General features: G+C 38.3%; 2 protein-coding genes across 8 annotated transcripts in view; one reads left to right on the top strand and one right to left on the bottom strand.

Annotated features, from left to right (window-relative positions):
• Positions 1-1,873, bottom strand: part of cast (calpastatin) — a 33,749-nt gene extending 31,876 nt beyond the window's left edge. For 3 of the 7 annotated variants that reach the window (XM_041980224.1, XM_041980232.1, XM_041980242.1), the window contains exon 1: positions 1,733-1,873. In XM_041980224.1, coding sequence (XP_041836158.1) covers positions 1,733-1,780 — 48 coding nt within the window. In that variant the 5' untranslated portion in view covers positions 1,781-1,873. Of the gene's footprint in view, positions 1-1,106; positions 1,242-1,732 lie in introns of those variants that run through there. The other 4 variants (XM_041980226.1, XM_041980235.1, XM_041980244.1 and 1 more) reach the window with 4 other exon arrangements.
• A 6,958-nt stretch (positions 1,874-8,831) lies between these two features.
• pcsk1 (proprotein convertase subtilisin/kexin type 1) lies at positions 8,832-22,205 on the top strand. Its single transcript, XM_041981612.1, has 14 exons — positions 8,832-9,294; positions 10,247-10,351; positions 10,487-10,609; positions 13,488-13,634; positions 14,747-14,823; positions 15,260-15,348; positions 16,351-16,523; positions 16,930-17,142; positions 17,241-17,341; positions 17,478-17,711; positions 18,418-18,575; positions 18,673-18,806; positions 19,070-19,231; positions 20,222-22,205. The coding sequence occupies exons 1-14, from the start codon at positions 9,106-9,108 to the stop codon at positions 20,624-20,626; spliced, it is 2,310 nt and encodes a 769-aa protein (XP_041837546.1). The 5' UTR covers positions 8,832-9,105; the 3' UTR covers positions 20,627-22,205.
• Positions 22,206-23,035: the final 830 nt, after the last annotated feature.

The raw sequence follows: 23,035 nt of genomic DNA, 5'->3' as shown, positions 1-23,035 counted from the left end.
TTAATGCGCTTATTGTTACTACATCCAGCAGAGGGAGACAAACACAATGAAGTAGTTTCCTTCCTGTTTGTGCTCCAGCTCCATCTACCTCAGAACAACATACACTGACTGCATTAAGTTTCTCAGATTTCTCCTTTTACTTAGCCTCGTCTTTTAATTCTAAAAATCTCACAAAAACAGCAAAAAGTAAATTTTTTGTGCATTGTCACATTTTTTCATTTACTGCAGTTGACACAGTCAATAAAAATGAGCATTTCTGTGTGCTTTTATAAATAGGTATAGCATTTAATCAGAAATCTGTACCATAAGATTCCTCCTTCCTGTGTGGTGGAAAATAATTCAGTGGATGTACATGTCGTACCTTTCCATAATGAGACCATACAGTCGGATAGCAGACTGAAGATTCGCTACCATGATGGAATGCAAGGGGGGAATGTGCTCTTCCCTGCTACAAACACACACATTCATAACCCAAAGCAGCTTGCTATTTTAAGTACATTTTAAATGCTTAATTATTCTTTAGCACACCATTCAATGGAACCTCTGAACAGGATGCAGTGATTTCAGCTTATTGTTTTTGTGGGTTATTCATTTTACATAAGATTAGCGTTGTTTTCTCAGTTTTTGGGTGTGTAATGCTACCCAGTTGAATGAACTAAAAGCAGTTATGATCAGGTTTAAATGTTTATTTTTTAATATTATTCAGGCTTCATTGTGAGCAGAATGCCTGTGGGTGACTCAGTAAGCGATCATTAATAACACCACAACACAAGACACTGGGACTAATACAAAAATGAGGTGTGTGAGCTGAAGCCTGTAGCTCAGTTTAAACAGTCACACACCCTCCTGTATAAACAGTGTGACTACAGGAGAGTCTTACAATACTTTATTTAATTTTTAAGTTTATCTTGTGTAGACTGCCAAGTTTTTTAAGCTCCTCGCAGAGCTCAACCCGTTTCAGACTAGTTGCGCTGGGTTTGTGCAATAATATGGCGTCTACACTGGTGCCAAGTTGGACTTAAAAGTGAACTATTCAGCGTTTTGCCAGAGGGGTCAAGAGAAAGGGAGGGGGTAATAAAAAAAGAGAGAGAAACAGATGTACTTACAAGACTCGTCCAATACGCAGCATACGCCATGATGAACCAGATGTGGTTTTCGCCTTGTGCCACTGTCTCCTGTCCTTAAACCCCGATCCTTTTTCTCATGCCTGTCCAAGCGGAGTGCCACTCCCCTCACAACTCAGACTATTGTCATGCAGCGGTCTGTTCTGTTGCTTCTTGTTCTGACTCGGTGTAATTGCTGATGTTTCTCTCTTTGCCCGCTTTCAACACAGGCACAAACTCACCCTTAATTCCAAGTAACTGTTTGTTTCCGAAAACGTCACGCAGCAGAATATGTGGACGCACGATGATGCTTCACTTGTTGCAAAATGAGGATTCTGTTTGCACCATCAAGCAACTTCCCAACACCACTGATTATGCAAAGTAAATTGTCCATATGAATAATCAACTCTCAAGCAGAGTGGAACTGAAGAAATTAACTGTAAATGTTGTGTAAAGTCCAGAGCATCAACCTATAAATCATAACTGTGTGTCACAAACGCTCTGAAATATGATCAATAAAATGTTTCTAATGCATGAACAGTGAGTGCGTAACAATATTATCCGATCCAGTCATGTCTTCTTCTGACAACCATTGCACCATTTGTCATGCAGTAATGAGGAAAACCTACCTCCTTTGTGTTCTTGTGTTTGCCATGGCTTCTCCTCTTATGTGGCATCTTTAAAACCTTAATGGATAAACTTTTCAAGCTCCCTCTGCGCGCTCTGCCAGCTTTTGGAAACCAGAGTTTAAGTGTTCTCCTTCTCTGACTCAGTTATGATGCCCCTCCCGCTGTGAAAAACTTGTAAAGGATCAAAGTGGATTTAATCCCGAAAATATAAAAGATAGTCTAAATATGACGTGTAGCAGCGTTTAAGGTCTTATTCAGCCGTTTCTTTGTGGGTTACATGAGTTTATTTTTATTATTATTATTATTTTAACATTGTGGTTACCTTTAGCACATTCTACTCAAATTTTGAGCATATTGATAAAGACAAATTCATAAAGTGGAACCATAAAACCTGGCCTGATATTCTAATGTATTTTTTATGATTTCCGTATTTGAAACAAACATGTTATTCTTTTACTTTTTACCCCTCCCTGAAGACACACCCCATAGTTTGGGGAAGAATTGACTCACTCGTTCTCCATCGGAATCACGAGCGCTCGCTTAGAAGCACAATGCTGCCCTCTGCTGGTCACAATCAGAACTGACCAAGTCAGTCAAAAGCAGCAGCTTGCTTGTACACAGCTGTAGGACTGGGACGCTTGTGGTGTTCTTCAAACGGAAAACACAAAAAGCTGTGCTTCTGTCAGGTTTATTCGTGCATGTAAAAGCTCATAGTGTGTACAGAAATTGCTGGTGCTGTTTTCTACTAATATACTCGTGGGTGACCACCTCTACATATCTTATTTGTCCCAAACTTCATTTGCAAAAGAAGAGCTATGCCTTGAAGTTCTCGTTCTCAAAAGAGGGCACATTCTTTCTCAGAAGCAGGCATTTGAACAGGACACACTATCCCCTAAGAAAGGAGAATTTACACTGTCAGGAAAAGGGGTATAGTAGGAATACATTAGTGCCCCCTAGATACAACCTCAACTTATGAACCTACTAGGGCTCATAATTGGACTTCAGGGTAACTATATGTACCTTTCTGAAGACCTTAAGGTACATATTGGCTCATACCTAATAAATTATAAATACTGTATATGTGCTGTTTATTCTAAATTTTGGGAGACTGTCTTGTGAAAGAAAGAAAGAAAGAAAGAAAGAAAGAAAGAAAGAAAGAAAGAAAGAAAGAAAGAAAGAAAGAAAGAAAGAAAGAAAGAAAGATTTAAAAAGTTTTAATAATTTAAAGGCTTTAAAGTTCCCTCATACATAAAAATCAGATTTTAAATAATTTGAAGAAAGAAAAAAGGTTTACATGTGCATTTAGATTTTTATCAGTGTGCTACAACACACTCTTCACTAATCATTTTTCTTGTTTACATGATCTTTGCTTGTTGTTGGGATGTCGGTGGCTCTGAAGGAACAGTTGTCTGCCAGTGAGGAGGTTGTTGGTCTGAGACCAGCTTTCTCCAGACCACATATCAAAGTGTCCTTGGACGAGACACTGACCCCTACGTACCCTACAATGTGTTCACTGGCATGTAAATGTGTGTTTGATAGAAAAACGGTTATCTTTCTTTTGACCTGTGGAGGGAGACAGACATTTTTCTTATTTCAAATATTTCAAAGGGTAGAAGACAACCACCAGGTACTGTTCTGGTGAATAAAAGGTCAAATCTACAAGAGTGCAAATAAGTACCTACTGTTGAAGGTACAATACCATCCCAGTGGCAAGTCTTTTTACCCCTAAAGGTACAGTTTTTTTGTTTGTTTGTTTGTTTGTTGTGTTTGTTTCTGATCCAGCAAATACACCCATCAACTGAATTGCACCACATGCCTATTAATATTTTCAATACATTGTTTTTTCTTTAGACGGACAATGCTCCCCTCTCAGAGTTAGACGTTACATTTGAAAGGATTTATTATCCCACAGTTACTTCACCATAGGAGAATACAGCAAACCTTTTCACCATTTTTAAAACTCGCCTACATCAGTTCTTCATTATTGTAGGTACTTCTACCAAAAACACTCAGAAACTCACAGACCACCTTTTAAGTAGATAAAGCCAAATGGACAAATTTAACTTTATATTATTATTTAGTAAACAGCTTTTATAACAACATTTTTAAGGGTGGTTATACATACTGTCTTGGTCCACCAACATCTGATACAGGCTTTTTTAAGATCCAGGCACCATCTGAGATGATAGAGTTTCTTTTCTGTGTCTCACTCATGTTATTCTAAGGTTGCACCATTTTCTGTTCAAGGTGCTGCAACAACAGCCAATCAGACACGGTGATCAACAAACTACGGAAGTTACAGTCACAGATGTAACAATCACAAGCAAGATTAATATAAAAAGATGGAGCCGGAGAAGTTTGAAAAATACCAAGAGGAAAGTGAAAAGATGTGGGAAGTAAAAGTGGGAATCAGAGCATTTGAATTTTCCCAGTTTGGTTTTGTGGAGAAATATTTAAAAAGATCTCTGTCCAGAAGAGCGCAGCCCTTGGAGCATCTAATAAATTGTTAACAAACCTCAAACTTTTAAATGGAAAAGAAATTTCTGCAAATCTTTATGTGTATAGAAATTGCAAAAGGTTCAATTTCAACTAAACTCTCAGTAATTTACTGAAACATACTGTTTGAATTTTTACATACTCTCATGTTTATGCCTCTCTGTCACACTATGACATGCAAGTGTTTCTGTACAGATGTTATGAAATGTTAAGTATACTTTACATATGATTATTAAGAACTAAGTGGAAACATTTATTACTTAATTACCATCTATGGACTTGGTAATCATTCATAAGTACTACCAGAGAATGTGGAGGTGTTTTATTGTAAGTCATTTAGAAAATGTTAGAGAACAGGGTTTGATTGACATATACAGAAGGTATAAAAGGGGGATTGTATTGTACTTTGGCTGGAAACAAACTTAAGAATAAAACGGTTCTAAAGAAGACAGTAAATCCAAATGAAATCAGCTCTGATGTGTACTTCCTTTCTAATCTGCTTCCTGTGCGCATCAGACCTTTTATTTTCTGTGGGTTTTATTCTGACCACTCTGATGTCAGCCACACAGAACTAACGAGCTGATGACATGCATGTCTGGATAACACCAGACCTTTGTGCTTCCTGATACGAGTGCTGATCCCCACATATCCTCCGATCAATTAACAGTTTCCTCAGTCCATCATCTGCGAAGTGAAGTCAATCTCTCTGACACCAGAGCAACATTTTCGCAGCGTCCTCTGATAACAGATGACATTTCTACAATGCTGCGTGAACTTTGGAGACATGAATGACTGAAACAGTTTCTTAACCTTTGCTTTTGTCCCTTTGTTGTAGGAGTTCCTAAATAGACAAAGCACCATTTTAGCTTCTGTATCATCACAGGTCACAAAGGTTCTCCAAAAAGCTGATGTATTTACGCAAAGCAACATCTATCAAGCAGAATCGAGTGCTCTGGAGAGATGAGATTTAAATTGTGTTCTTTGACCACCATTGAAATGTGTTTGTGTGACAGTTTAGTGTAAATATGATTTAATAAAACAATATATTTATGTCAAATCTATGTGGAAACTTTTCTTGCATGTTTGTACTCCAATGACCTCAGTTAAAATGCAGATGCCAAAAGGAGGTGTTGGCATGGCAACCATGAGTTCTTGTTAGGGGTCAATGCGGACACATATCTGAAGAGTGACATGCGAGAACATTGACCCTTTTCATGGTGTAATGGGTCCTTTTTTTCTTTACAGTGGTTTGTTTTCTGATCTTGATGGACAGCAGTGTGTGTTTGATGACACACTTCTGTTTCATCCCATTTATTTATCAGCATTATTACATATAAATAAATCAGCTGAAGTTGTTTTGAAATTTGAAATAGGTCTGTGATTTACAAAAGCTTATTTTAGGCAAGTAAAATGGAAAAAACTGGCTATGACTGGAAAATACAGACTATTGTAGTTTCTAATGAACCGCGAGATGAGCAGGAAGTGTGGTCCAAGTCTCCCCATCTATTTGCCACACTTAATTGATTTTAGTTAAATTTTTATGTATTGAGGTGACTCCCCAGCCACCACATCTTCATCTGCGTCACCCTCCAGCTAAAAGCTTTCCCTACACACCGTGGGTCTGTGCAACTGGAAAAGTAATTAGATGACGAAGCACAGTCAGACCTCTGAACTCATTTAATGGAAAGGATGTTTGCGCGTTTGTGTTGGTTTTGTGAGTAGGTGTGAGTGTTATTTTGTGGAATAAGGGATCATTTTACTGTGCATGCTTTCAGCAGACAGCTCAGAGGTAAGGATGGAGGACACTGAAGAGTAAAAGTAAAAGATTTGGTGTCTTTAAAGTGAGCAGGATCTCCTGACTTCCAGCTTCCTAATATTTCTGCAGCTCCTCCGCTTTGTGTTTCTGTGTGAGTGAGTCCCTGGGTCAGAGCAAACAGTTGTTGCTAGGTAGAGATGGATTATACAATAGATGTGGCGCAGACCTGTTTACACACAGCCTGATGACCAAAGGTAATGACTAACAACGCACTCTATAGAAAACCACTGCTCATCGGAATGAGAACTGAAGAGTCCTTCACTTCACTAGTGCTCTCATTGCTGTTTCTTTGTTCTTATTTATGGTTTGGTTGTCATTATTGGAACTGTGTGTTGTTTACTGTGTCCAAAAGGGGAAAAATAACCCTCAATATGTCAGTGTTACTATCTCTGTATCACTGTACACACAAAAAAAGACATTTTCCACTAGTTAACAACCTGAGCAGCACCTGAGCTGCTGGACCATTGTCATTTCCATCAATACCTGCCTCAGTTATTGTTTGACTGGGCAAGAAGAGAGAACATGTTGTAGCTTAATGATGGAAAGATTCATAATCCATCTATTGGTCTGAAGCCACATTAGCTTAGTCATTACTACCAGCAAATGTTCCTCTATAAGAAACAACAGAATGGTGACATTCCCATCACTTTGATGTTTCACACAGTGAACATTTTAGTTTAAAATGATTAAATCATTAACTTTAATTTTACCCTTAACAACTGTATGTGTAAAGGTTTGCAGTGGAAACAATTCTGCTTTGACATGTTTTAATTCATAAATGTCACATCTAATATGTAAAATTGAAATAGCCCATAAAAGTTATACAGTAAACATAAGCCCTCAAATAAACTGAAGTGCACATTTCTCAACCAGACAAATAATTTTTAATCAGTGTGGATCAAGTATGTCTAAATAATTATTTTATTTCACTCTCTTAATTTCTCTTGTTTTAAGGTGATGTCAGAGCAATCCCCAGTGAATTTGGTAAGAAACGGTTTATGTGAGTTCTGTAAAGCTATTTGTCTGCTTTTATTTTCACTATACATCCACTGGAGGCTCTACCTCCTCTGCCTGCAGGGTTGTTGCCATGGTGATCATCCTCATCTGGCTGGATAGGGGTCCTGAACTGCAGCCCTATGGCTGTAGTGTGACTGAGTAAAAGAGAGACTAGAATCAGGTGTGTGTTTTTAAATTGCTATGTTGTATACATCGGTGTATGGAGGCTTATTTTATTAATATGAATGAATTGTTTTTATTATGTAAAACACTCTGTGTTGCGTTTGGCATGAAAAACAGTTTAAAAATAAAATTTAATTGATTTCATTGATAAATAAAAAAAAACTGCTTAAGATATCCAGCATGTTCTGTTAGACTCATTTTCTGCTCACTTAAAAATCAGACATACAAAACAATTCTCAGCGTTTCACTGCTTCTCATCAAGGGCAAATAAACATTGGCTAAATAAGATCACATACGACAAAACCTGAGCTAATAAGCCATTCCACATATCAGTTATTATACTCATCAACACAGTTATTGAGTTTTGTTTATTTTTGTTGAGTTCATAGTGTAGCTTAGTTACTCATTCATATTCCTTATTTTGGGTTAAAATCCTCCATAACAATTAATTATTTTGCATAATTTTAAACCAAGTAATAATAGGTTGGGCTGCTAGCTTTCAGCGCTGTGTTTATGTGGAAGCTTAACTTAATGGATTTTGTACACTATTAATGAGTAGCAACGCACCTCACTGTTTTAACGCCCTTTGCTCATTACTTGCAGGAAATGATGCTTAAATTAAGAGAATTTAAATTTAAATATGCTTAAATTAATTATATTAAGATAAAAAAGAAAGGGAACACATAGTTCCCCAGGTACAGCTACACCACGACAAATGCAGTTTTTTATCACAACTGCCTCGTTGCACTTGAAATGATGCTCACACGCCCTCTAATTTTGGTAAAGGAAACTAGCTGTTGTGTACGTGCCTCATGTAACTCATAAGTCTTTTCTGGGGCAAAAGAAAATAAAACTAAGGTAGTTTTGTAAAGATCCTAAACAGCATGAAGTAAATTTATTTAGACATTATATTATAGTGTAATTAGGACTATAGATACTTGCAGAGCCGCATATTCACATTCATTTGATCACTTTCATATTATGACTCATTTATGAGGCATTTATTTGTTGCTGATTTCTTTCTAATCCCAACAGCTGATCGTGCTTTAATCTGAACAAAATGTCTCAGCTGCTGCAGGGACCAACTTCTCCTCACCTCCCTGTGTGTTCGGATCAGTTTCATCTCGATCTCGCGATGTGCGCGAGGAGCTCTCCGCAGTGCTGAAACGTCTCGCGAACACCCGCCTGAAGACGGATAAGGGGATGCTTAAATCTAACAGATTTCCTTTATAATCTGTTGTTCGGAACAAACGAAGAGAAACACAGAGAGCTTTAGAAAAATTATTTATTTCACGAGCCTTCGCGCGCGTGTGAAATGGAGGAGATATGAGACAGATGCTGCACAATATCCTCTTCATAATGATCAACGTAAAGCCGAAATAAATATTCGAATGGGATCAAACAAGATTTGTTCTATTGTTGTGTTTTTTGTTTTTGTCTTCTTCTCCTCCTCATTGTCCTCCTTTAGGGATAAACAGTAAGATATTTTTAGTTAGATCTTCCTCCCTCCTCCCGCTCAGACTTTCTCCCTCAGGAAAGAGAACTCAATCTCAACAAAGGTAGACGCCAAACTGACGTCAGAGCACCAGTAATTTGACGTGTGAACACCCCCCACAAACCACAAGCACACACGCGCAGCGCACAGACCAGCCCTACCTACCCATCAACTGTATTTCCTCTGCTTGGCGGACCAATAAGGAGCAATTTCATGTTCCCTCCATCACAGCCAGCGGTGTCTTCGTAAAGAAAAGAGGATATACTGATAGAAAATTATTTATTCTCACCACGTGACAAATATATTCAGGGCTTTTTTTGGCTGCTTTTCTTGGGGACAACAAAGCTGCTTTTAGATATTTTCTCATCTGGTTGAATTCCCTCTGACATGGAAGTGCGATGTCGTCCAGCGGTGATATGCTGTGTTTTTGCCGTCCTCTGCTCCGTGCTCCCCCGGTCGCTAGGGTCTTCTTTCAGGGACAGACAGTACCTGAACGAGTGGGCTGTGGAGATCCCTGGCGGGCTGTCCGCAGCGGAGGCGATCGCCAAGGAGCTGGATTACGAACTGGTCCGACAGGTATGGCACCAACGCCCTGGAGCAAAACACTACTACAGAATAATAAAATAAATAAATAAAAAAGCTTAAATGAGTCCAAACTGAGGTGTGTCTTCACAGCTTTCATATGAGTTATTTATTAACTGGCTGGGATCGAAACAAGAGCTTTATTTCACATCAAGGTTGTTATTTAACAGGCAGTTACGCAAAACAAAAAAAGAATTTGTAATGAATTTTTAATCCTAGTTGCCCACATAAGGCTGTGTTGAGCTGTTAAAGCAGATCAGAAAAATAAATAGCAGGAAAAACAAAAGTCACAGCTTTTTCATCTACATTTTCAGCACAGTGTTTAAATATAGGACATGGATTTAATTGAGATATGACTCATTGTTTACTTACTTCTAATAACCCATAACTGGAAGTGGCCAGTTGTGTACATCTCTGACTTTCCCCATAATTCAGAATGACTCATTCATTCCCCTTTAATCCAAACATATGACCTTCAGTCTGAATTGCAGCGAGACCTAAATAATTAATAAATATCTTTGGCTTTAAACAACATAGGGTATTATTATTCTTGCACATAAAATATGCAATGCACTTGTTTTCCTTGCAATTTTTCTTTTATTTGGTTTGATCTAAAAACATTAATCAGAAGGCCACACTGATAGTTTGCTCACGGTATTTTACTGTTCACACCACTAATGTGGTTAAATGAATGCTTTGAAATCCTGAAAACCAATACAGCTATAGATCTAGTTTGGTTTATTTGGTTTTAATTTGAATATTTGGAAATAAAAATCTGTAAATGCTTGATATCTGTTCATAAACAGTTGGTATTTTAATGATAACAGATTGTGAACTCCATTACAGGTTAAATTAAAAAGCAAAAATGAATTTGTGTGACAAGCCTAAGCCACCAGATGGCTGGTGTTATGTCATTTCCCAGAATCTTCTGTCTTCCTTTCTGCAGATTGGGGCCCTGGAAGACCACTTTTTGTTCAAACACCGCGCTCATCCTCGCAGAATGAAACGTAGCGCCCACCATGTCACCAGGCAGCTATCAGAGGATGATCGGGTAGGTGGTCTTTTTCTTGTTTTAGTTTTTTAGGAAAATCTTAACCTAGTCCATACAGAAGTATGTAAACCCTTTAAAAAGTCAGATTAAACATGAATTAAACATGAACTGAAATGTTTTAATTCATTTGTGCAGGTGTTGTGGGCAGAGCAGCAGTATGAAAAACGACGCAGCAAACGAGCAGCTCTTAGGGAGTGTCGAGATTGTACCGTGGACAAGCTGTTTGATGATCCCATGTGGAACCAACAGTGGTACCTGGTAAGTCTCCAAGAAAGCTTAAACAATACATGATACATGAAAATTGACTTTAAGAGTGACTGTGTGCATCACTGGTAACACATCCAGGGTGTACTGGACCTCTCACCTAGGAGGAATTGGATGAAGCAGGTTTAGAAAATGGAATGGCTGGTTGGACAAATCAACCAATTTGTGGAAATTATCTGAATGTGACATACTTGCAGACAATAAGCCTCAAATCCAGATTGATATCTGCCTTTCTATGTGTAATTTGGGTCTGGTGTGGTCTTCTGTTTGCCTGTCTGCCCTCCCCCGAGACATACATAATGCTCTTTGAGTGCTGGATCACTCCACATGCTGTCCATGTGTGCATCAAGCTGAGGATCATTGAGTGCATGTGTCCTAAACGTTCACACTTAGAGCAGGTGTAGCAGAAAGTTTTTATGCACACATGTATTTGTGCATTAATGCATCTGTCAGGAATGCAGAAACAGACAGTAAACATATGTACTGAGGGAAAGAAATGACAACAATGAAATGAAGCAATAGAATATTATCAAGCAGTTTCAGCCAAAAGATCCATTTGCTTAATTGGTTACACAGTCCCTTGTGGAGATGAGAGGGGTGGAGAGACTAATCCAGCAGGATGAAGCAGAAAGCACTGTGCATTAAGGCCCAATTTACCCAGAATAGGATGTTTTAGCCCACTGAGGCAGAGTAGTAGGACACAGCGTTGTCACAGCTGTGTTATGTTCCTCTTTTACATCCATAACTAACAGATTTACTTTATATGAATACAAAACTGAGCCAAAAATCTTTACAGATTTTAATCTGTAAATTTAAAATCTGTCAGCAACAAATATATTGTAGCCACACTGCAACAGCGATTAAATGAAAATTTGTTCTCTCTGTGCACAATAAGTGAAGAAAAACTCAACCATGCATCATGTTGCTGTTTTTGTGGTCAACAGTTAGAGCCTACATCTAATGATCAGCAATAAATTAACTAAGCAAAACAACATGTTCAGCACCAAATGTGATCTCTTTTATTAGCTATATTGTGTCACAGCCTTTGGATTAAAGGGTTTATCAAGTGAAGCGGATTGATTATTGCAGTGAACACATCTTTGTATTTTTTATTTTTTTATGTTTACCCCTGACTTGACAAAAGTCAGGGGTAAGCAGCAGGGTACGCAGCAAGTGGTAATGTGTAGCACGTCAGTGCTTAGTGTGCATGCGGGGAGGAGAGAGATCTGTTCTCTCAGGCTTGACTTTTTTTTGCACCTGCACTAACCGAGTATGAGTCACACTTGTCGGGAATAAGAAAACAAATTGAGATGAATCAATTTTGCCGATGAGGGATGATGACTCTAATGGAATTGGCCTTAAAGTGCCGTTTATTGTATTTCCACATCAGCCCATGTCTGTCTGACTGAAAGAGCCACGTTATAGCTCATCTCAGGCAGTGCAATTTATTGTCTTCCTCTATTTGGCAAAGACAAAGGGAAATCTATGTAGTTCCCTTTATACTTGTCACTGTGGTTAAATGCTGTTTTAATAGTCTTTGCATAAATCGATATGCAATGCATACATGATAATGAAGGATTAAAGCAGTTAACACAGAGAATGAGAGATATAAAGAGACTGTATGTAGGGAATGCAAAGAGATGCCACAGATCACAAGACAGTGACGTCAGGAGGCCTGATTAATACAGATATTGGAGTTGGGGTGGAGCTGTGTAACAGGAGCAGGGGGGCAGTAATGATAGCAGAGGTGGCAAGCTGGGGCTAGACTGGGATCTTGATCTATTACGAGTGGGTGACCATCTGAATTTAATCAGGGAGTGACTCATACATCTGAAATTCCTCCTGTTTGCATGGTGATATGTGTGTATGGGGGTGTGTGCGTATCCATGACTGTATGGGTGTCAGTTTGTGTTAATTTTGCATTGAAGGATCTTGCTGTGCTCTGCTGTGAGTTTCCACTCACTCATTATGTAGTCAGTGCAGGGAGAGTCATATACACTGCTGTGTGTTTGGTGTACATCATTAAAATCAGTGCAAGCCAGATCATTGAGACCCCCTCAGCTGCTACCAGCATCAACAAGTGCACTATCTGGCTTGACAGATAACTGGCGAACAGCAGTTATGAGCTAGCCGGGGGTTAAAGCCTTTCAATTGAAAGTGTGGCATATGTTGTTAGAACTGCTGACTGCCCAATACCAATAAGAAAGATGGGTTAAATGTGAGATATGTGAGAGGATAGTGAAAAAAAAGCAATAAAAGTGGAGGCCAATAAATCACAGGGATGAGTCACATCTTGGAGTGGCGTTCTGCAGTGTCTGTGCATAATGCACAGAGTGAAAAAGCTGAGTTCTTTTTATAGTCTTAACTGTCTCCTGCTCTGAATCTGCAGGCTGCAGGCAAGCAAGCATCAACACTGCTTGTTTTCCTTCACTGCCTGATTCTACTCTTAAAACAGGCCTGCCCCACCCCATGCTGCATGTTATCTAGATAGCTTCATGGTTGGATTTCTACATAATGTGACAGGGGTACTGACTGCGAGTTGAGATGAAACAACAGGCATGACCATACATGTCTAGTCACTGTAAGACATCTTAGGGTTTAAATTCACTTTTAGATTTGTTCTAGTGCACAACACAAAAGCCTGAATTATTATGACCTTCAAGCATCATCCTGCAAGAGACCATGCAGTAAGAGTGCACTCAAGCTGCAACAAAGGAAACGCTGAAAATCCAGTAATGAATTTCTATAAAGGTCACTGGCAGACTCAGTGGGCTGGAAGACCCCACTTCAGCTGAACACTTATAAAAGCGTGAACATGTCAGAGATAACTACATATGTGTGATTAGATTATGGTTTTTTGTCGATCTTCCAGCAAGACACACGGACATCGTCCTCGCTGCCGAAGCTGGACCTGCACGTGATCCCCGTGTGGCAGAAAGGCATCACTGGAAAAGGGGTGGTCATCACGGTTCTCGATGACGGACTGGAGTGGAACCACACAGACATCTACTCCAACTACGTAAGACACCGTTTCCATGGAGACAGCCTCTGTCGTCTGGGTCTGCCGTTACCATAGCAACGCCGCTAGTGACACCTTAGAAGGCGATTCATAAAGACAGTAATGAATCTGCTTTATGATAACACCTGCCTCTGAAGAAACTTTGTGGTTTTTAATCATTTAAAAGAAAAAAACATATTTATGAAAACAACTGCACCCATTACTCTCAGTGATTGTAATTTGTACTATTTCTCATTCTACCCACAATGTTTTGACAGTCTGAAAGCAAATGTAGACCATTACAAGCGTGAATGAATGGAAGCTCAACAAGGTTCCATGTTGACAAAGTTTCTATTGTTTAGAGGAACTCTAAAAGCCTGATCTGTGGTGTGGTTTCAAAAAGCAATGCTCTCAACAGCAAGCCTCTGCTACATCACCAGAGCAAAAAAAAAAAAAAAAAAAAATCAGATGAGAAAGAGGGACGAAAGAAGAGAAATAACAGATGACAATAATTCCCTCTGTAATTAAGTTAATGCTGATTAATCCAGGGATCAATCAACTGAGACGCTCATCCTTAATAATCAAGGCATATGATCAGCATGCATTTGCATAACTTAGTATCAGTAAAATGATAGTCACTGATTTCATTTAATATGAAAGCCCTCATTGTTAAACAGAACCTGACAGGACTAACTGTCTAACTAATATGAGCATTTGTAGATTTTATTCTATTTCATATCCCAGTGGTACAACTAGCATAAAAAAAAACAAAAAACAATAAACAACAAAAAAATAAAAAAACAGACATAGATGCCAAAGTACCTGCCATTTAATACATATAATATATGTTAGTTTGTCAAGCTATGATCCATTTCTCAGGCAAAACCAGTATTTTAAATTAGTCTCAGTGCTGATGGCCACTGACAGGTACCTCATCATCATCATAGTCGACCACTATATGTGGACTCATTGTTTTGTCACAACTCTTCCCACATCATCAGTCATACTGTAGGCATCGCCATGGTGACAGGTTGGCCCATACAAATCTGCTTTGCTGCTTTTATCGCCGATGACCTCTGACATAATCCCAGCTTTTAAAAAGACTGAACTGGTTTCCTTTATGTTTCCTAAAGGATGCAGCAGCCAGTTACGACTTCAACGACAATGACCCCGACCCATTTCCCAGATATGACTCCACCAATGAAAACAAGTGAGCGTTTTGTTTTATTTACTTGTTTGCTTTTCATGTTTAACATGCCTCTACTTCTGATGTAGAGCTGTAAAAGATTTTTGTAAAGATATTTTTTCGACAGTTTTTTTATCGAGAATTTATCTGTCGAGCAGTCTCATTGCTTTACTTTGATTGTGTATTCCAGTGTAATAAAAGATCATAATCTCCAGTGCACAAGCCAGTTTTGCCTTGATGACACCCTGATCATCAATATTTAGTGGCAAATTTGAAAAAGATTGACACCTTTCTTTTTTCAAATGTATATATTTTCTTTAAAACAACACACCTACTTTTATAATGTCCCTTAAAATAACCCTGTGCTGCACTATTGTCAGAGTTTTCCTGGTGGATTAAAACAAAATTGACTTCTGTTTCCAGGAACAAACAACCATATTAATTGAGGATTTCTTTTCAGGCATGGCACTAGATGTGCAGGGGAGATCGCAATGCAGGCAGACAACAATAAATGTGGAGTTGGAGTGGCATACAACTCAAAGGTTGGAGGTAAGAGCTTAAACATGGAGGCGTCTATGTTTCCTACATACATTATTCCCCTACATGTTAGGTTCTTGGTGATGTAATAACGTGGTTATTGTTTTTTTTTTTTTTATTCTACAAGAAATCCCAATTTCTCATTAATCTTGTGCCTCAGCTTACTACTCACCACCAGCTTTCTGTTAAGAATTACCATTCATTTGTTGAATCAGCCTCATCAGTATTTTAATCATTATCACCATATCCTCCTTTGTTATGTACACTCTCCTGCTTCTTTGCCTTTTGTTTTGTATTCTTACAGAATCATTTTTGTTTCCTGATGATTTTTTTCCCCTTGATCACTTAATAAAACTTATTTTTATCTCTCCTCCATCCTGCTTCCCATGTGACACAGCTTAACCGTGACACAGCACACATTGTGAATTATGAAACAGATACTGTGACTGATGCAGGAGTTGTTCCAGTTTATCTCTTGGGTGTGAAAGCCCTGAGGACAAAACACAACACTGGTTAAAGCGATGCTGACCTGATACAACAAAACAGAAAACATGACAACAGAGTGCATCGTTTCAAGATACCTTTCATTGTGTATTTTAATGTGTCTTTTAAACAGCTGATGGAATCTAAATTTAATGAGGAATTATTCTTCAACAGGACACAAACAGCATTCATTGCATGCAGTGCTATAAACACTGCTTTTACAGTTTCCTCATACAGAGCTTTTATTGTAGGCAAATATTACTGAGAGAGGCCTGCAGAAACATAAATCACTTATTAAATAACTGAGTGGACTTCTGTCCACCTAGAAAGGATTTATAAACATGTAAGGGCTGCTCTTAAGTGGAAGCTAGCCCTTCAAGTTGCAGAAGCACCTCATCCTCAATATGTACAACCATTTTTTTTTATTATTGTTATTTTCAGTTTTCAACTCTAAGGAATATTTTGGACTTGTACTGTATATAAAAACCAGTCCTATCCTGTGATCTAATATTCCCATCCTTCTCTGCTCAGGGATTCGTATGCTGGATGGGATTGTGACCGATGCCATTGAGGCAAGCTCAATTGGATTCAATCCAAACCATGTGGATATCTACAGTGCCAGCTGGGGACCAAACGATGACGGCAAAACAGTGGAGGGCCCTGGCCGTCTGGCCCAAAAGGCTTTCGAATACGGGATTCAGAAGGTAAATTGATGAAATGGGGTATTTCTATTGATGTAATCTCCTAATACAGTACATACAGAAGTGAGTGAAATTAACTAGAAGAGAATTAATACAGATAATGGAGTTAGCTGCTAAGAATTAGGCTTTATTGACAAGATGTCACCATCTGTAGTTGTTTGCATAGATTATTAAATTGCTCCTGTATCAACATTGTTTGAAACTATCAGTAGAATTATTTAATCTATTACCTCTAAATAATTTGCAAAACATTACATTTCCCTGCATTAAATTACTTTAATTATATACATATTTTTTTGTATTATATACTTTTGTATTATGTATATACTTTATTATATATATTATAGAGAGTAGCCGTAAGCGATACAACATATCCAGCGTTTACTTGTCTTTTTCTTGCCTTGTGTAGGGTCGTGGTGGGAAAGGCTCTATCTTTGTCTGGGCATCGGGTAACGGTGGCCGACAGGGCGATAACTGTGACTGCGATGGTTACACAGACAGCATCTACACTATCTCAATCAGCAGTGCTTCCCAGCAGGGCTTGTCTCCATGGTATGCTGAGAAGTGCTCCTCCACTCTGGCTACAGCATACAGTAGTGGAGACTACACTGACCAGAGGATTGTACGTAGCTGTACTTGTTTATGTTCTGTTGTATCATGTCATGGTAGTTTTGATAAGAAATTGATTTATTTAGTCATTTTTTGTTTTTTGGTTTTCAGACAAGCGCTGATCTGCACAACGAGTGCACTCAGACTCACACAGGAACTTCTGCTTCAGCCCCGCTGGCTGCTGGAATATTTGCCCTGGCGCTGGAGCAAAAGTAAGCAATCTGCAATCCAAGCAATTGTCCCTAACATATGTGTACTATAATATACTGTAAACAACAATTTACAATGTAATGATGTGATATAACGATTCTCACTGACCTGCTTCTTTGTACATCTTTGCTAACTTAGTCCTGATCTTACCTGGAGAGACCTGCAGCATATTGTGGTCTGGACTTCAGAGTTTGATCCTTTGGCCAACAACCCAGGCTGGAAGAGGAACGGAGCAGGACTGATGGTCAACAGCCGCTTTGGCTTTGGACTCCTCAATGCGAAAGCCCTGGTGGACCTTGCTGACCCAGCCACCTGGAAGCATGTGCCAGAAAAGAAGCAGTGTATCATCAGGGATGATTCCTTCCAGCCAAGGTGTGTGAGGATTTTGCAGCAGCTGCTTTTTAGTCTGTCCCATTATTCTGCCTGTTAGAATATTACTTATGAACTAATAGTCAATTAGAAATGATAGACATACCTGAATAATACAACTTGGCAGAGACAATACTTTATTTCCTTCTGTCCTGACTTCTTGGGTCCAACAAAGCAAATCTTTGTAATTGTTAAACACTGAGATTAAAAACCGAATCCAAATGCTACCAGGAGAAATGAGTGCCCTCCTTTTCTTAGAGTAGATTAAAAGAAAACTGCTGCTGCCATGATACTTACACTGCTGAGAAACCTAGTTTCCCTATTACCTTACTATACCCCTGTTTAATCCCAAGGATTTGGGTCTAAATTTCCATCAGTGCTTAATGGTCTTCAAACCCCCTGCAGTTTTAGACCAGCTTGAACATAAAAATCCTTTTATTCATGTCTAGGAGAGATGGGGATTAGCTCTTTTTTAAAATAAATGATAAACTGCCTTAAAATCTGCATATATATATATATATATATATATATATGTATATTGTGATTGTTAGGATAATGGAGTTATGGTTAAGGAAAACATAGATTGGTGCTTTTTATGAAATCTTGCATGTTGTAATAATGAAATTAAACCAAGGCACATATGACAGACTTCTTATGTCTTGGAGAGCTGTTTGTGCTTCATTCACTGCTATAATAAATCATCCCACAGGGAACTTAAAGCAGCTGGGGAGATCACTATAGAGATTCCAACCAAAGCCTGTGCAGGCCAAGAGAACGCAATTCGCTCACTGGAGCATGTGCAGGTAGAGGCCAGCATTGAATACACCAGGAGAGGGGACCTGCACATCACTCTTACCTCCCCAGCAGGTTAGACACATGCACTCAAGTTTATATAAACATGTGGACATATGAGAAAAATATAACGAAGTCCTTAAATGATCCATTTCTGTGGGTTTTTCCTCAGGCACCGCCACAGTGCTTCTGGCAGAGAGAGAAAGGGACACGTCATCTAATGGCTTCAGAAACTGGGACTTCATGTCTGTCCACACATGGGGAGAAGATCCTGCTGGTACTTGGACCCTAAAGATCACAGACACTGTGAGTTTCCACACATATCTGTTGCAAAAAGACCATCTGTTATTTGAAACCAGTGTCAATATTTTTACATGTTGGTCAAACAAAAATTCCAATATTGCACTCAAAAGGTATATGGACACCTAAATTAAGTAGTCAGGTATACAAAATAATATTTTTACGTTAAGTTTCTTCCAAATAAAAAGCTTGTTGCTGTGACAAAAAATAACACATCATCTGTGGAATTCTTGAGCTTAAGATTAAATTGGTGCTACTCCTTTTCACAGTCAGGACGCATGGAGAACAAGGGAAGGATCTTGAGCTGGAAGTTGATTCTCCATGGAACATCAGAGAAACCAGAGCACATGAAGAAACCTCGAGTGTACATTCCTTATAATGCTGTGCAGAATGACCGTCGGGGTGTGGAGCATATGGATGACATGATGGAGGTGAGTGCAGAAGGAGACAATGGCCTTTATGTTGCAGGAAAGAGATAAGTAGGAGTGCGGGCCCCTGATACTTAAGACTTAATGTGATGACTGAACTGACTCATGATAACACATAGAGAGTACAATTTAGGAGATACAACAGTGACAATGCTGGCTAATAAGATGGTAAACAAGTTTGCACAAAACTTTCTTACCCTCAGGGTGAAGTCAGTCGTCACATAGAGACATAATCCTGTGAAATGTTGCAGGTGGTGTAAAAAAAACGAAGGCTGCACAATAAATGTTATTTGGGTCTGAACTGTAACAAATGTGTTACACATAGTGTTTAAGACTTCAAGTTAAACTTTTCATGGTGCACGCTAGCTTGTCTTTTTCCTTTTTTGATGGATATGGCACAAGGATTATTTTTTATCAGGATTCTGTGTCACTCAACACAAAACAAAATAATGTTTTGTGTTGTATTCACTTGTTCAAATAAAATTCTAAAAAAAAGACCAAGATTGAATGATCAATTGCATCAGGAGGTTTCGTAGTGAATTAGCTTAGGAGACATGGAAGACAACTCACTTGACTATTTTGGTACCTTCTTAACTAATAACATGCAAAGCTATGCTAATACTCGTCAGTCTTCAGCAACATGAGTGAACACATGTAGAAGTTATACCAACAGCCCATCACACTTTTTCTGGAAAGGCTCTATTTTTGTGATTGTATTAAATTTGAGGGTGTTTTTATTTTTCATTTTTCCTTATAGTTTTAAAAGCAAAAGAAGTTACTGGTTGTCCTGGTTTAATTTTGAGTTCAATGTTTTCTTTTTGATTTCCTTTTATGTGTGTCTTTCTTTTGTGTGTGTGTGTGTGTGTCGTATTTATAAAACAGAACCAAATAAACTCAATACAATCCATATGCCCTTTGCAAGGCTTATTCATGTCTCACAGTTTGTGAAATAACCCAATGGCATGTCTCCTTTTCTTTTGTCTGGTCATACAGGAGCCTACACAGGCCCACTCGCCACAGAAGGCTGAAGTTGCCCAATCCTCTGATTCAAATCTGGAGAAGGAGCCTGAAAAGCCCTCAAACTCCTCTCTGGCCTTGTTGCGTCTCCTGCAGACAGCCTTTAACCGACAGATCCCTGCGTTGCAGCCGCCCCGGCCAGCACTGAGGCCCTCTGCTTGGAGGAAGCAGCAGCTGAGCCAGAGTCTCTCCCCTCCTGCCACAAGACTTCCACCAGAAAAGCTGTTCCAGGCTCTGGACTTGATCAACAAGTACCGGGGTCCAGAGGACAGCATCTACAGTGACTACAGCGATGGCTTCTACAACAACAAGCCTTACAGGCACAGAGATGACCGACTCCTACAGGCTCTGTTTGAGATGCTAGATGATGATCGGAAGTGACAGCCAGGAGGTGCAGAGAGGAGATGAAGGATGGTGTTGGTTTGGGAGCAGAGGAACAAGGGGAAGGGGTGAAAGTAAGCAAACAAATGCTACTGGGTCTGGAGGGGAAGATAAGAAATACCCAAAATGCTGCATTTCTGATCTATTTGCCAATTACCTTCTTTTAATCAAATTTTTAATTCCTTCATTTAGTCATCCAAAGTTTCCTTAAGCATTTCAACATATGATATTATATTTAAAACCTCTCTGCTGTAAAAAGTATCTTCATGTGGTGAACATCAAATTATTTGATCAGACGAAAAGGGAGTTATGGTGGCCTTGTCTCTCTTCTCTTTACTGCCAACTCAAGCATGCCACCTTTAGGATATAAGTTTTGTAATCGTACCTATATCTATATCTGTTATTCAGACAATGATTGTAATTATGGCTTTAAAAATTCCATTTCACACCATAACATGAAATTTATTGTCCTAAAAAAATAAACTAAATTGAAATAAATAAATTGATTTTTTTAAAAAGATTTAAATTAATTGCAATTGAAAGCAATAGTGTGACAGATAATGTTAAATCTGTTGGCAAAAGATTTATCCTCCAGGCATCGACAAAGCTCAAGAGAGTAAAAGAGTTATTTTCTGTACTTTATAAAGTACTAAAAAACAATATATTTATTATGAGTTACTATTAACTACCCCAGTATACAGATAAGACAATTCACTAGTACTACAGACTAAGAATAAACCTTAAAAACTCGACATTGGTAATATAAAAATACATAACAAGAACCCAAATACAAGATTCATTTTCTTGTGCAATTTGTTTAATTTTGTACAAGCGCAATGCCGCATTAGAGGAAATATTTTTCTAAGGATTCATTATAACTCATGAAATAATATATAAAATATATAAAACCCTTTTAGCGTTTTATTTTACTGTGGCACGGTTCTCAATGTACAGTGTAGTTCTAACTACACACAAACACTGCCAAAACCTTGTTGTCAAAAAGCTCCTGTGTATCAATGACTGTACAAATAGCTAAAATGTGTTTATCACCTGTAACATGCCAGCTAAAAACACTTCTGTGAATCTTTGACAAGTTCATATTCTAGTACTAAACATTTGGTGTTAATAAAGCTGTCACAGTCAGAAGATAACCACAAGTTTGTGAGAACAGGGGCTCAGCTCTGCAACGTTCAAACACATTAATGTTGAACACCTTATTTTATGCTGTAACTGATGTGCATACTCATCTCCACATGGTGAAGATCGAGTTACAGATGCTAGTTTAATTGTTTAGGACATGAATTGCTATGAAGCCTCGACCAGTCTCTATTCTCCAACTTGGAGCTGCCTGCCCCCACTTCTCTGCCAACAAAGTGAAAGGAAATAGATGATGTTTGGGAAAACAAAGCTTTCCATTCTCCCTGTAATTTATCCATCATTTAGAGTAGCCTGTGCTGTTTTTTGTTTTGACTGACATCTTCAGTCCAAAGTTGTTTACATAAATCCAATATAATGTTGCCATTTCTGTATGGATGTATAAAAAGTATAAGATTTATCAAAATAAATTGCAAAGTAACAACTTGAGTCTTTTGGGTCTTTGATAGTAAACAATATATTATGGAAATAAATTAAAAATTAAATGAAAAGTACTTTTCAGTCCCCTAAAGGGGAAATTAAGGTAAGTAAGGTTATTTTTTATGTTTTGTTTTGTTTTTTTTCCCTTTACCCTGGTGTGTCCATGTTGAAAAGCACTGCAGGACTTCCTCTGTTAGCTTAAAGCAGCATATAGACATATATAGGATTTGTTTCTGCAGCCATGTCTCATAAAACATATGAAACTGCATTCTCTGTATTCCTTCTGTGTCCTTCTTAGTGATTAAAGCTCACATTTAAGATCACATTTCCCATCAGAGCGGCAGGAAAAAAAAACTTAAATTTCCTCTTCTTTTCTCTCTGCCTTAATCCTGTCCTGAATTCTCTTTGTTAATTCTTCAACTAATGTGGGATTTTTGTCCATTATTGCAGTGATTTTGGAGATTTTTATCAGTTGATCATACTGGAAAACAACTTTTCTGAAATTGTGGCCACAGTGACAGCTTACAAATAAAAGTAAATGTAAAGACTGTGTCAGCAGCTCATGGTTTAAATTTATCCAAGACTTTGGTTAGAATTAAACAATAAGTTATGTAGTTATAGCCTACTTCTCGACAGTGTATTAAAATTACCACCTTCAAGCTTTTCATGAGCTTTACTATATTTATATCTATATCTATATCTATATCTATAGATATAGATATAGATATATATAAATCTATATATATATAGATATATTTATATATATGTGTGTGTGTGTATATTAGACTGTTGGTTATAATTAGCTATACTGTGTTGTATGCTATTCATTATTTT

Source organism: Melanotaenia boesemani, chromosome 3, assembly GCF_017639745.1.
Source record: "Melanotaenia boesemani isolate fMelBoe1 chromosome 3, fMelBoe1.pri, whole genome shotgun sequence".
Taxonomy (NCBI): domain Eukaryota; kingdom Metazoa; phylum Chordata; class Actinopteri; order Atheriniformes; family Melanotaeniidae; genus Melanotaenia; species Melanotaenia boesemani.
The sequence above is the reverse complement of the archived record's forward strand: the minus strand, read 5'-3'. Positions and strand labels throughout refer to the sequence as shown.